Raw genomic sequence first — 13,139 nt, 5'->3', positions numbered from 1 at the left:
TGTTTTAGAACAAAATCTTCATTTATCCCAGTAGGAAATGCACATTTCAAATAACATTTCATTTGATTTTAGTCAATATCACCTCCTATTACTGGCAATTTTATGTGTAACATGCCAGTAAACAAAAAAGAGAACATAGGATAATTAGATTTAAAATGTAACAGCACTGAATTGGTTGCATCACCTCTTTTAATTACACTCCTACGTTCAGGAATATGATCTATTTCACAACAAGAGGTTTCTCCAACATAAACTTGTTCATAAGGGCATTGTATCAAACATACAATTTTTAGTATTCAATGTAATGAAGTTTTTTTCCCTTTATAGAAAGGAGCTTTAGAACATTTACAGTTTAGTGTCAGCTATCTCTAATAACATCACTAAACATGTTAGAGTAGTATGGTTGGTGAACACAGTTTTTGAAATTGTGAAGGTCGAGGAGACGTTTTGTTGTGCTTTGTCCCTTTAAATCTTGAGGCAGTCGCTGCAGAGCTGCTGGAAAGTTCGATTAGCCCAATTCTGGGCTTTCAGAGGGCTTTTGTTAAAATGGGTTTGAGTGAATCTTTGTGTGAAGGTGTAAAATGGGCTCCATTACGGATCAAACAGCCAGTGAACCCTGAAACGTCCTGTAAAGAAAACCGATGCTGAAATGAGGAGGAGGTGCGAGCAGCGTGGAGACATGGGGATGTGGGAGGGAATGATCTGTGATATTTTTAAAAGGGTGGAACGAGTGAAAAAAAGAGGCTGCGCAGATCTGAAATAGAAGGAAAAGAGAGGTGTACGACTGTCCTGTTGTCTGAAACAGGAAGTTTGCTCCCTTGTGCCCTCCTGCTGATGGATTCCTGTTTGGTGACCCAGGGGTCGAGTCAGAAAGTCCCTCTCCTCATCTCTCCTTTCGTCTACTTCCTTCCTCCAAGATTTGCTCTAACCAGGACTCTGTCTGAACATTTAAATCACATATAGATGCACTTTAACCTGTCGATAACAGCGGGTTAGTCAGTCATATGACATGCTCTCTTCCTTTGCATCCTGTGTCCTAATGTGTGGGTCAGTGTGGCGTTTGTTTCCTTTGTTCAAGGCAAGCTGAAGTCCCACCTTCCTGTGTTTCTGATTTCCTCAAAGCACAGATCCAAGACTGAATTGCTCAGTAAACAGCAATTTACCCATTATCTGTGAGCCTTAACGTCCATCTCTAACCAGCCCCTGGTATCATTATTTGCTGGTTAATTTTCGCTGCATGCAAAATGTTGCATTCCATCACGGTCTCACCAATGGATGTTCTGCAGTGAATGGGTGCCGTCAGAATGAGAGTCCAAACAGCTGATAAAAACATCACAATAATCCACAAGTAATCCACACCACTCCAGTCCATCAGTTAACATCTTGACAAGCCAAAAGCTGCATGTTTGTAAGAAACAAATCCATCAAGATATTTTTAACTTTAAACTGTCGCTTCTGGCCAAAATGTTCAAACTCCCGAGAACCGCTGGCAGGCCATTATTCAGGGAATGTAAAACACCATCATGATGTTTTCACTTTTACTCTGTGGCACATAATTTAAAAGCTGTTGTTAAACTGTTGTCAGCAACCTATAAAATACATTTAATTAGGCAACAGAGAACTTTAAGTCCATTTGATTTGTGCAATTAAAATTTAGCAGCAAATGACTGACCGTAAATAAATGCATCGCTTGTTCTTCTATTTTATTTTTTGCAAGCTTAAATAATTAAAGTTAGGTTATGATGTGTAGATCCATATAACGGATTACAAACTATAGATGAGTCTGACTTGTGTAATTGTAATGAATAATCAGATTTTGTTGTCTTTAGATGTATTATTTACTTTGGATGCATCTGTATATTTTCTTGCTGTAGCTGTTAGGGCTGGGCGATATATCAAATATTAGCGATAATATCGAAATAATTTTGACGATGATGTAAAATTTGAAAATATCGTGAATATCGAATATTTCAAATTCAAGCATACTTTCCCAAAAGAACACGGTGAACGTCCACGAAAGGAACATCTAACTACGGACTGCTCTACATGCCTTTACTACGAGAGCTTTCATGAGAGCGGTTGCCAGATAACAAGAGTTTAAATCCCCGAATCAGAGCTTCACTGTTACAAGAATACATTTTCTGCCCGGTGTTTGCTTATTTTAAGCAATCTGGCAACCATGCGCACGTCCTCGCTCCTCATTGCGGAAGCGCCGTCGCCGATGATCTGAAAACACTAATTAGCTGGAGTTTAGCGATCTAATGAAAGCGTCGTTCAGCCGGTCTGTGTTCTGTCATGAGATCTCGACTGTATTGTTTGCGATTGTGATCGCTGAATAAACCCACTTACTCTACCGCTGATGTTTGAATAGAGAAACATAGGCTATGGCCATTTGGAACTACTGTTAGGGAATATATATATATATATATATATATATATATATATATATATTATATATATACACACAGTGCACTCAAAAATTTTAAAAACCGTTGGCCCCCTTCCTGATTTCTTATTTTATAACACAAGTGACCACAACATGCAGTTTTTAAATGAAGGTTTTTATTATTAAGGGAAAACAAAATCCCAAACTACATGGCCCTGTGTGAAGAAGTGTTTGCCCCCCTGTTAAAACTGTGGTTTATCACACCTGAGTTCAAAAAAACTATCAAAACAAAACACCCATTACATACACAACTCTTCGCAATCAAGAAGTCTCTTAAATAGAACCTGCCTGGCAAAGTGAAGTAGACCAAAATATCCCCAAAAACTAGACATCATGCCGAGATCCAAAGAAATTCAGAAACAAATGAGAAAGAAAGTAATTGAGATCTGTCAGCCTTGAAAAGGTTATAAAGCCATTTCTAAAGCTTTGGGACTCCAGCGAACCACAGTGAGAGCCATTATTCACAAATGGCAAAAACATGGAACAGTGGAGAACCTTCCCAGGAGTGGCCTGCATGAAATAGCTATGTGCTTCAGCAACTAGCTCCCCATCTAAGAGGGTTTTTAGTGTCAGTGGGAACATAGTTTCATGCCACAGAGCTTCTCTTAAAACCGCAGACAGTTGACAGACTTGTGTTCTTAGCTAAAAAACTTGTAAAAAAAATAAATAAAAAACACTTATCCCAGTTTAATTATTTCCCCCAGTTGCATAGTTTAAATTGTGAATTGCATGCACTAAAAAAAGTTGACAGAATGCACTTTCTGTACTTGTTTTGCACTACTTCAGTTACATATAGGCCTACATGTGTTCATTTAATAAAAAGCAGTAAGTGATCACTTCGTCTAGATTTTTTTTTAACTGCTTAAATTAACTGTTCAATCTAATTTTTTTTTTTTTTTTTTTAATGGGCAAAATAAAAATCATGATTTTTTTTTTTTTTTTATTATTTAAATGCAAATGCAAACATCAAGATATATATTGAATATCGTAAAATTTTTGACAATATCGAGATATAATTTTTTTTTTTATATATATATAAATTGCCCAGCCCTAGTAGCTGTACAAAAACCATACAGCTGTGTATATTTGCACACTGTGTTTTACTCTCCGGACACAGTAATGCATCATTCTACTGCACATGATGTGTTGATTATTGTACTGGGTTTCTGTATATGTCACATTTCATTTAGTTGTTGACACAATACTGTAAATTTCACAGGCTCCCTCACTCGTCTCCTTGTGCTGTTGTGACTTTGCACACGTAGGCCTGTGTGTGTGTGTGTGTGTGTGTGTGTGTGTGTGTGTGTGCATGCTGGGAAGCTGATCTCTGGAAAGGTAATAAATTCTTCCACCCAGAGTCTTTGAAGTTCAGTTCACGTGTATGACTAAAGATTTCCAATAATGCACCGAGGAAGCAAGAGCTCTGTACCTGCTCTTTCTGTCTCTCCATTTCAGTTTTTCAATTAGCATGAAGTATTTACATACAATATCGTCAAAGCATAGATTCATATTTATATGGTATAAAATGTATAATTATATTAAAATAGGTGCTAAGTTAAAAAATAGAATATATAATATAAAATATTTATATGAAAACATGGAAATGTTTATACTAGTGTATAAACTATGAAGGTTACTAAATGTATTGCTCATTATATACTAATTTAACTTGTGTCCTCATGAGCTGATCAAAGGTGTGTGGTCATGTTATGTTTTATAGCTCTACTAAAGCGTGTTTACCCACAATGCAGCACTATCTGAGATGGAAGCACACAGGAATCAAACCATACCAGTCCTGTTTAACATCTGTGTGTGTGTGTGTGTGTGTGTGTGTGTGTGTGTGTGTGTGTGTGTGTGTGTGTGTGTGTGTGTGTGTGTGTGTGTGTGTGTGTGTGTGTGTTTGTGTACACTGCTGTGCGATTGATGGTGTCTCACAGGTTCCGTCAGTCCCATAGTGACGACCCTTTTGTTTATTTTAGTGTCTCTTCTCAGTACCCGCTGTGACCCTCTCGGGGTCCCCTGCATTGCCCACCGTGTCTCGATTTTCCATTCCCAGAATCCCGCCCAATGCTTTTCCCATACAGGCATATGAATGTTCCTGCGTCAGTCCATCCTGGGTTCCATGCACAAATATAAGCACTCCTAAATCTAAACTGACATTTTCAACGTCATAACAGCCGTTTTTCAAACAATGTCATTGTAAATGCAGAACAGATCCAACTGACTGAACTCGTCGCAATGCATTCTGGAATCGCCTTCTCAGCAAGTGCAACTTGCATAATGTTTCTTGGTTATGAATAGTCTCACACTGTGAACGAGTCTCTTAGTTTTCTCACAGTTTCCTCTGAGCTCTGGGTTTGTAGTGGGATGATGCTGTTTCTGTGTAAAGCCTGTATGAGGGCCTCTGGCTCTCTGTGTTTATTGTTGCGGTTGTGTTTTGTGGTGTGATAAGTGATAATAATCATCCTCGCTCAGATGTGACTTATTATTCTCTGTCCTTTAAACACATGCAGCTTTGTCTCATTAAAGCCCATTTCAGTCCTCGTGTGTCGTCCTGTCATGCCTCTTCATATTGTGATTAGCACCAGGCTTTGAACGAGCGCCCCAATCTTTTACCCACTGTAATGCTCTGTCTCTGTTGATGTAGTCTGATATGCATCTTTGTAAGGACTTGGGTTATTACTCGCATAAGTTGTGTCATTTCCTATACGTGAAAACAAAAAATATAGACAGTTTTCTTTTTATAGTGTTGCCCTCGGTGGTTGCATGTAACAACAAACATAAATTGTGACTTCCCTAAAGTGGTTGTGTCAGACCTGTCTGAATCTGTTCTCTGAATCGTTCAAATGACTCACTCACTAAACTTCAGGTCATTCCTTTTTAAATGAGAGAATTTAGAATGATTACTATCTAGGCTGGATGATATGGTTTAAAATAAAATGTAATAATGAAAAATGTATTTATCAATAATTGAATTTATTATAAATATAATATTTAAGGAAAATAAATAAAATTATATATATAGAGAGAGAAGTAAAATAATGAAATTAAATAAATCAATATTTCATATATATATATATATATATATAGAGAGAGAGAGAGAGAGGTTATATATTTAACTGAATTTATTAATATAGAAATTAAATGTAATTAAATTTTTTATATAAATATAAAATTAAATTAAAACTTAAATAAATAAAGAAATAATAACATTCTGCGTGCGTGCGTGCGTGTGTGTGTGTAATGATATATAATGACAAATACTGGTGTGTTCTCGGATAGTGGGAGGCAAAAGAAAAGAAACACTGGGCTAGAGGAGTGCAGTATATCAGACTGAAGGAGAGGAGTGTTTGACTCCTCATCTGGTTTTCATAAGCAGTGTGAGGTCTACAGAGATCAACATCTGGCAATAATACCAAACACACACACACACACACACTCAGACATGGCTGCTGTTAGTGTTTTTTTTTTTTTTTTCTCAGAGGGAAATATCTCACATTTCCCAGCTGGTTCTGTGGGTCAAGGCTCTGTCTTTTCCTTTGGTTGTGGTTGTTCTGTCTAGTACTGAATAGTCTGGTTTATCAACAACAGATTGGATTCTTGAATCCCTCCCTCACTCAGAGCACCTTGTTTATAAATGTACAAATATGATCGTCATTAGTACTGATGTTTGATGATCAGATCAGTCTAATAAGTGTTCTCTCTGTGTCTCCGTAGCCTCATGAGTTTGACGAGTGCCGGTTGGACATCAGCGTCAATGATAGCGTGTGGTATCTACGTGCTCAGGACCCAGAGCATCGCAACCAATGGATCGATTCCATCGAGCAACACAGGGTGAGTGTCTGTCTTTACCCAGCATGCTCTTCTCTCATGCAGCCAGACTATTGACTATCAGTAATAAGTCTGGTTTCTGCCTGAGATCCGCTTATGTCAATGCAATCTGATCGACATGTTTAACAACCACTGTTTTTTGTTGTTTTTATGTGGCAAATTTGGGTGAGTAGTCTGAAATCGGACATAACAGTCAGACTTGTTTACCCTGTTACTAAAATAGTTAACTCCGAGTGGGTTAGTTATCCGTCTAGAAGCTGCTTGCTGAGTCATAAAACTAAATAAAATAACATCTTGAAGATGAGAAATCAGAGATAAAGAGACTGTGTGTGAGATTATGATTCAGTCTGTCTACATCATCTGAGCGGCTGAGCACTAAAGTGACTTACACACACACACACACAGACAGGAAGTCAGTTTAGGTCACAAACACACAGTTCTATGGTAACGCAAATAAAAAACAATGAATGGTGATCATACGAGAAACCTCATACAGCAGTGCACATGTACAAACAAACACACACGCACGAAACATGCATGAGTGAACGTACCAGTCGCATAGCTGTAGTAAACGACCCTAGAGAGAAAGGATGTGGGCAAGTAGAGACAGCGCAGGGGGTGGGAGTGTGGACAGAAAACTTCTGCAGTGGAAATCAAACTCAAGAAGTGTGGAAAAACAAAAGCAATCAAAGGCTGATGAGGGGAAACGATATGATATGAATCATGATATGAGCTACTGAGTGATGAAAAACTTGAGATAAGGTCTTCTTGAAGGATTTTATACTCTCTCTCTTTAATCCTTTAATGAAAAAGTGATTAATAAAAAAAAAAAATTATATATATATATAATATATAAACATACAATAAATCTAAACAAATGCATAATTATATATAAGATTAAATAAATATGCTTGATTAATAAAAGTGGTTAATATTTTCTAATTTAATTTATATATTTTATTATTAATTTATTTTCATTAATTTACAAATAAAATCATTCTAAACCAATAAATAATTGCATATATAAAACAAAAGTAATTCATAAATGTAAAAATGAAGTAAATGAATGTATATAGTTTATTTGTTGATTTATTTTAAATCATTTAAAAATAAAATAAGTATGAACTAATAAATATTTAAATATTACATACAAATAAATGATCATATATAATAATTATATAACTTTTTTAAATAATGTATTACTTTTAAGTGAACTTATGTTTAATTTCTTTATTTTTATTAATTAAAAAAAAATAATTAGTAAGTGATTTTAAGTAAATCATTTTAAAATTTCTTAAAAATACTTTATTTAATTTTAGCTGTATATTCCAGCGTGTGTGTGTGTGTTGCTCTGCCTCTTTAAGCGTCTGTCTACTGAGTTTGCACAAGTGTTTGTGTCATGAGGACACACCCTGATCCACATCACATTCAGATTTTTTGCCGCCCAGGCGAGGAGGAGGGGGTTTCACTCTTGCACACACACACACACACACACACACACACACACACACACACACACACACACACACACACACACACACACACACACACACACACACACACGCACATTTCCCCATCCATTCATTCTTCTCTTGCCTCGAGGATGACCCCTCTCTGATAGTGACTCACACACACACAGCTCTTCTTGGAACAGGGCTCTCGGTCTGAATCACTGCTGACATTCTTCCCAAGGACACTTTCCTTCTGTCTATCATCTTATTAGCGTACAAAGGGAATAGTCCTGAACCACACAGATCAGCTTCAGCAATGATTGCTTTTAATTCAGACCCCATTATATGGCATGACAGGTGGATTTTTCACTATAAAATTGTTTATTTTTTTTATTTTTTTTATTTTTATTTTTATTATGCAAACAGACTATTACAAGATTTACAAAAAACAAATTAAATGCAAAAAACAAATTCAGAGACCGACATAACATACATATCAGTACGATTTGTGTGTGTGTGTGTGTGTATGTGTGCGTGTGTGTTAGTGTAACTGGATGAGGGAGTAGAAATATATGAATAAAGGGGGCTGTAGGGAAGTACAACAGACTTAACCAGAGAGGAAAAAAAAAAAAATTATAAATACACATACATATATACGCACATAACAATAGCAATAGTACTAAAAATAATAATGATAATAATAATAATAATAATAATAATAATAATAATAATAATAATAATGATGATAAATCCAATTAATAAGAAAAGACAAATGGTAATTATAGTATTAGCAGTCGTAGTAATGATAAACATATATTAACAAATATTTCTTCCAGACTGAGGGGGAGGTTAAAGGATCAGGAAAAGGACAAATAAAATAGTAATAGTAGTAGTAGAAATAATAATAATAATAATAAAAAGTAATAATAATATTGACACAGCCATTGAAAGTAATGATAATAGTAGTAGTTGCAATAATAATAATAATAATAATAATAATAATAATAATAATAATAATAATATTGATACAACTATTAAAGCTGCCTCTGACATCCCTCATGGCCATGGCATATGATAGACCCCCGCCAGCGTCAAGTTGCAAAGGGGTTATCAAGGAGAGATGCTTCGGGGCCCAGGGTCACCAAATCCTAACTCATTCCCAGCCGTCCCAGACATGCCACGCTTACCCTGTCTTGTGTTTTTTTTTTTTTTTTTATAAATATGGCTGCTTTCATTGTTATACTCATGATATGTTTATAAAATTATGTTTAAAACTCCTGTGCTGCGGGAATCTGACTGCACAAATAATACATAGCATAGTCTGTTTGCACCTTTAATAACAAATCTGTTGCTTGAGTTATAATCTCATATAATCTCATATAACCTCTTTTGTGCAGAGTCCATGGCTTCAAAACATCAGCCCCGACTCGGTCCTCACTAGGGTTATTATCCTAATTAAAACTTAAAACGTTACCAAAAAAAAAAAAGCATTGCTGTCACTTGAAATAAAATAAATGCTAATGTAAATAAAATAAAATGTACTTTATTTTATATAAAAATATATTTTTAAATTAATAAATAAATAATTTTTTATAGTTATTTCAGTTAGTACTAAAATAACTCAAACTGAAATAAATTTACCTCAATATTTAAAAAAAGAATGAAAATGTAACAAATTAAAATATAAATAAATATATAAAAATCGCTAATTGAAAATTTGTTATTTTAGTATAATTGAGATACCATTATAGTATTTATTAATATTTTGAATCAGTTTCTAATTTTTAGATTTTGATTTATATTTTTGTATTTTAGTTATCAAGGTAAACTAAATTAAAATGATTAATTAGCTGAAATAAAGAGTTTTTTTTAAATATTTTATTTACAAGTAAGAAAGATGTATTTTTCGCTCCAGTTTTAGTTTTAGTTCAAAATATTAACAAAAACTATAACCGTATATTAACGATGCTAAAATAATACTGCACACAATATATTTTAATAATACTGCTGCTGAATTAAACATGTCACTGATTATAATGCCTTTTCATTTTTTCTCTCCTGCAGTCTTTTGCAGTCCCTTGATAAGGTTTATTGATTTTTGGTGTGTGTGTGTGTGTGAGAGAGATAGAGAGAGAGAGCGAGAGAGAGAGATAGGGGATTAATGGATGTTATTATCCTGAAGTTTATCATCTGCGCACCAGTCTCTGAGGCTATTGATTGTGTAACAAAGACACAGACGTTATTTTTGATTTCTGGTTGGTCAGTGGAGGCGTTATCAATGCCATTGTGACAGTAAGAGTGTGTGTGCTTGATTGGCCGGAGTGAATGCAGGACTGGCCTGTCTTTGGTTGAGACACTGAATGCTTATTCTCTGGTTCTATCCTATAGTTACCTCAGACTCTGCCCACTCAACTGTACATGCACTCACTGTTGCCATTTAGTGCTGGACAAGATTTAATTCCTCACTAAAGACAGTTTGTGTTCAGTATAGCATACTTCAGTAGCATACTATTGAGTTTTCTATATGCTATCCAAAATAAGAAATACAATATCCCACAATGCAACATGTTTACCATTCAGTTTCCAGTGTGATGTCTGCTTTAACATTTCTTATAAATTCGATTTTTTGTTGGCCTGCATGGAGCGGTATTTAATAAACAGAGCCGTAGATCACTGACAAGCTACGCAATGTCTCGTTCATAATCAAATGCTTCATCTGCGATTATGAACGCGATATAGAGCAGCTTGTCAGTGAACTACGGCTCTGTGTATTAAATGTCACTCCATCTGAAAGCATGTGATGATTTACTACTAATCACAGAACCAGCTTTACTGACGAGATGCGCATGACGATCACATGCGATTTATCATGCAGCCCTATTAATAATCAACATTCAAATTCAAATTTAACTGCACAAACATTTAAATTGCACATAAGAAACTTTTTAATAATAACATAGGAAGTTTATACTCCTAATTTGTTATTAAATAAGCATTTAACAGTGTCTGTAATAAAGTCTTGTTTTCATGACTTAAACATGCATTACTGGTTAAATGAAAAAAGAAATATATATATATATATATATATATATATATATATATATATATATATATATATATATATATATATATATATATATATATATATAATATGAATTTGTAATGCAGTATATATATTTAGCAAAATTACCTTATTTTTTTTTATAGACGTTTCTCCAAACCAAAAATGTTTTACATACTGGTTTTGAAAAATAATGTATACTATGTAGCATACAGCAAATAGTACACTAGTGTCACATGCTGAACATAGCTAGATGAATTCATCTGCATTTTAGGGTAAGCACTTGTGGTAGATGAACTGAGATATTGATTTTCTTTTCCATTCCGTTGTTTTGAATCTTATCTGCTCTTACAGTTGTACATTTATTTAATAATAGGTTGTTTTGACTGTAAAGCCATGTGTTTACAGGTGGTTCTTATCTACAGGAAAGGTTTGTTTGTGTAGGTATATGTGTGTTCCTATTTCTCTCTGGGCTTTGTGTTCAGTGTGTGTGTGTGTTCAGACTGAACTCAGATTCACTGGATTTGTTTCAGTATGTGGAACATCACAAGGGAAGTAGATTTTCAGATCGTATTTCATTCCCTCTTTCAGACTGACTGTAATGAGTGAGTTTATTAGCTTGGTACAGAGGTCAAATTTGTTCATGTGGAGGAAAGATACAGTAACCTGGGCTTGTGCCGTCATGCTCTGCTAAGGAGCCTCGTGGGGAGACAGTCATTGTGTGTGTTTATGCTGCTAAATAAACTCAGAAACTATTTTCAGGGGTTGTTACTCATGAAATGAGCAATGAAGTGCACATTGTTCAGGACACACACACCAGTTTTTGTTTTTAAAGTGTCATGTTTGTGTTTGACTGTGTAAATTACTGTGTAAATATCAAATGAATATGCAGTCCACACTTTTTATATGTATTTGTTATTAATATATATTAGGGCTACACAATTAATCAAATTTCTAACCGCGATTACAATTACGGATGCAACAATTATGTAATCATTCAAAGCGGCAATTAATCGTTCAAATTCCATTTATGTTATTCTCAACCCTAAATATATCTTTTTTTTCTTTCTACATATTATCTTAAGGGTTTTTCCATTGTTTTAAGTTTTAGTATAACATTATTATACCATTCATATTTTTTACTCTTTTTAATCATTTAAAGAAGAAACCAATCCGATGTATAGTTGACATTTGAGGCTTAATACTGTTGAAAAGCACTAAAAGTTTTTCACTTGGTGTTTTCAGCTTATTTTCATATAAAAAATACGGCACGCAGTTGTATCAAACAATGGTATAGACATCATTCAATGTAAATTGTGATAATCGTAATAATCGCAATTACAATTTCAAGGGAATAATCGACAATTATGATTTTTGTTATAATCGTGCAGCCCTAATATATATGCATATTAAATATCTGTAAAACATATTAATATAATTTATATAACTTGAAAATATATTAAATATACATTTTATGTAATTTGTCTTTTTTATTATTTTATTACAAAATATAATAAACTAGTTATTTATCATTATTATTATTATTATTATTATTATTATTATTATTATTATTATTATTATTAAAACTACTTATTTATCAACTATTAACATGGAAGAGATTTGATTTATGACTTGATGTTTTATTGCCTAGTGGCCGCCTTTTGAAGCTTTAGTGTCAAAGTGCTCGTGAATATCACATTAACCTCTGTCTCTCTGTGTCTCTGTGTTTAGGCTGAGTCTGGTTATGGCTCTGAGTCCAGTTTGAGGAGACACGGCTCCATGCTGTCCCTCACATCAGCCACCAGTGGATACTCAGCCACCTCCACCTCCTCCTTCAAGGTGAGGACACAAATAAAACATCCATTATTGAGCAACGCCAATATGTTAATAAGTCCTGCCTCTCTACTCTGAACTCATAGTTTGTGTTCATGACCCACAGAAGGTCACAGTCTGCGAGAGAAGCTGGCAGAGATGGAGACGTTTCGAGACATCCTGTGCAGGCAGGTGGACACGCTGCAGAAATACTTCGACGGCTGCGCCGACGCCGTGACCAAAGACGAGCTCCAGAGAGACAAGAGTGAGTAGAGTGTGTGGGAGAGATTAGGATATCGAATATGCTGACACACAGCGATGTCCAGATTCCTCTGCATGGGTGCCGTCGCTCTCGCTCGCTCTGGATGCATCTGTTGTTACAGCACAATGGCCTGTTGATTCACACAAATGATCAACTGCCTCTTTTGTTCGTCCTAGTCCTCTCTCGCTGCGTTGTGTACTACAGTATGTGTCAATTCTCAGTATGTGTTTGGGCCGATCTGAGCACCACCAACCACAGGGCCATGAGTTCACACTG

General features: G+C 35.0%; 1 protein-coding gene across 1 annotated transcript in view; it reads left to right on the top strand.

Moving 5' to 3' along the window:
- Positions 1-13,139, top strand: part of LOC109055864 (ceramide transfer protein-like) — a 31,936-nt gene that overhangs the window by 9,130 nt on the left and 9,667 nt on the right. Inside the window, exons 3-5 of the mRNA XM_042748288.1 lie at positions 6,164-6,280; positions 12,521-12,627; positions 12,727-12,866. Coding sequence (XP_042604222.1) covers positions 6,164-6,280; positions 12,521-12,627; positions 12,727-12,866 — 364 coding nt within the window. The remainder of the gene's footprint in view (positions 1-6,163; positions 6,281-12,520; positions 12,628-12,726; positions 12,867-13,139) is intronic.

Source organism: Cyprinus carpio, chromosome B21, assembly GCF_018340385.1.
Source record: "Cyprinus carpio isolate SPL01 chromosome B21, ASM1834038v1, whole genome shotgun sequence".
Taxonomy (NCBI): domain Eukaryota; kingdom Metazoa; phylum Chordata; class Actinopteri; order Cypriniformes; family Cyprinidae; genus Cyprinus; species Cyprinus carpio.
The sequence above is the reverse complement of the archived record's forward strand: the minus strand, read 5'-3'. Positions and strand labels throughout refer to the sequence as shown.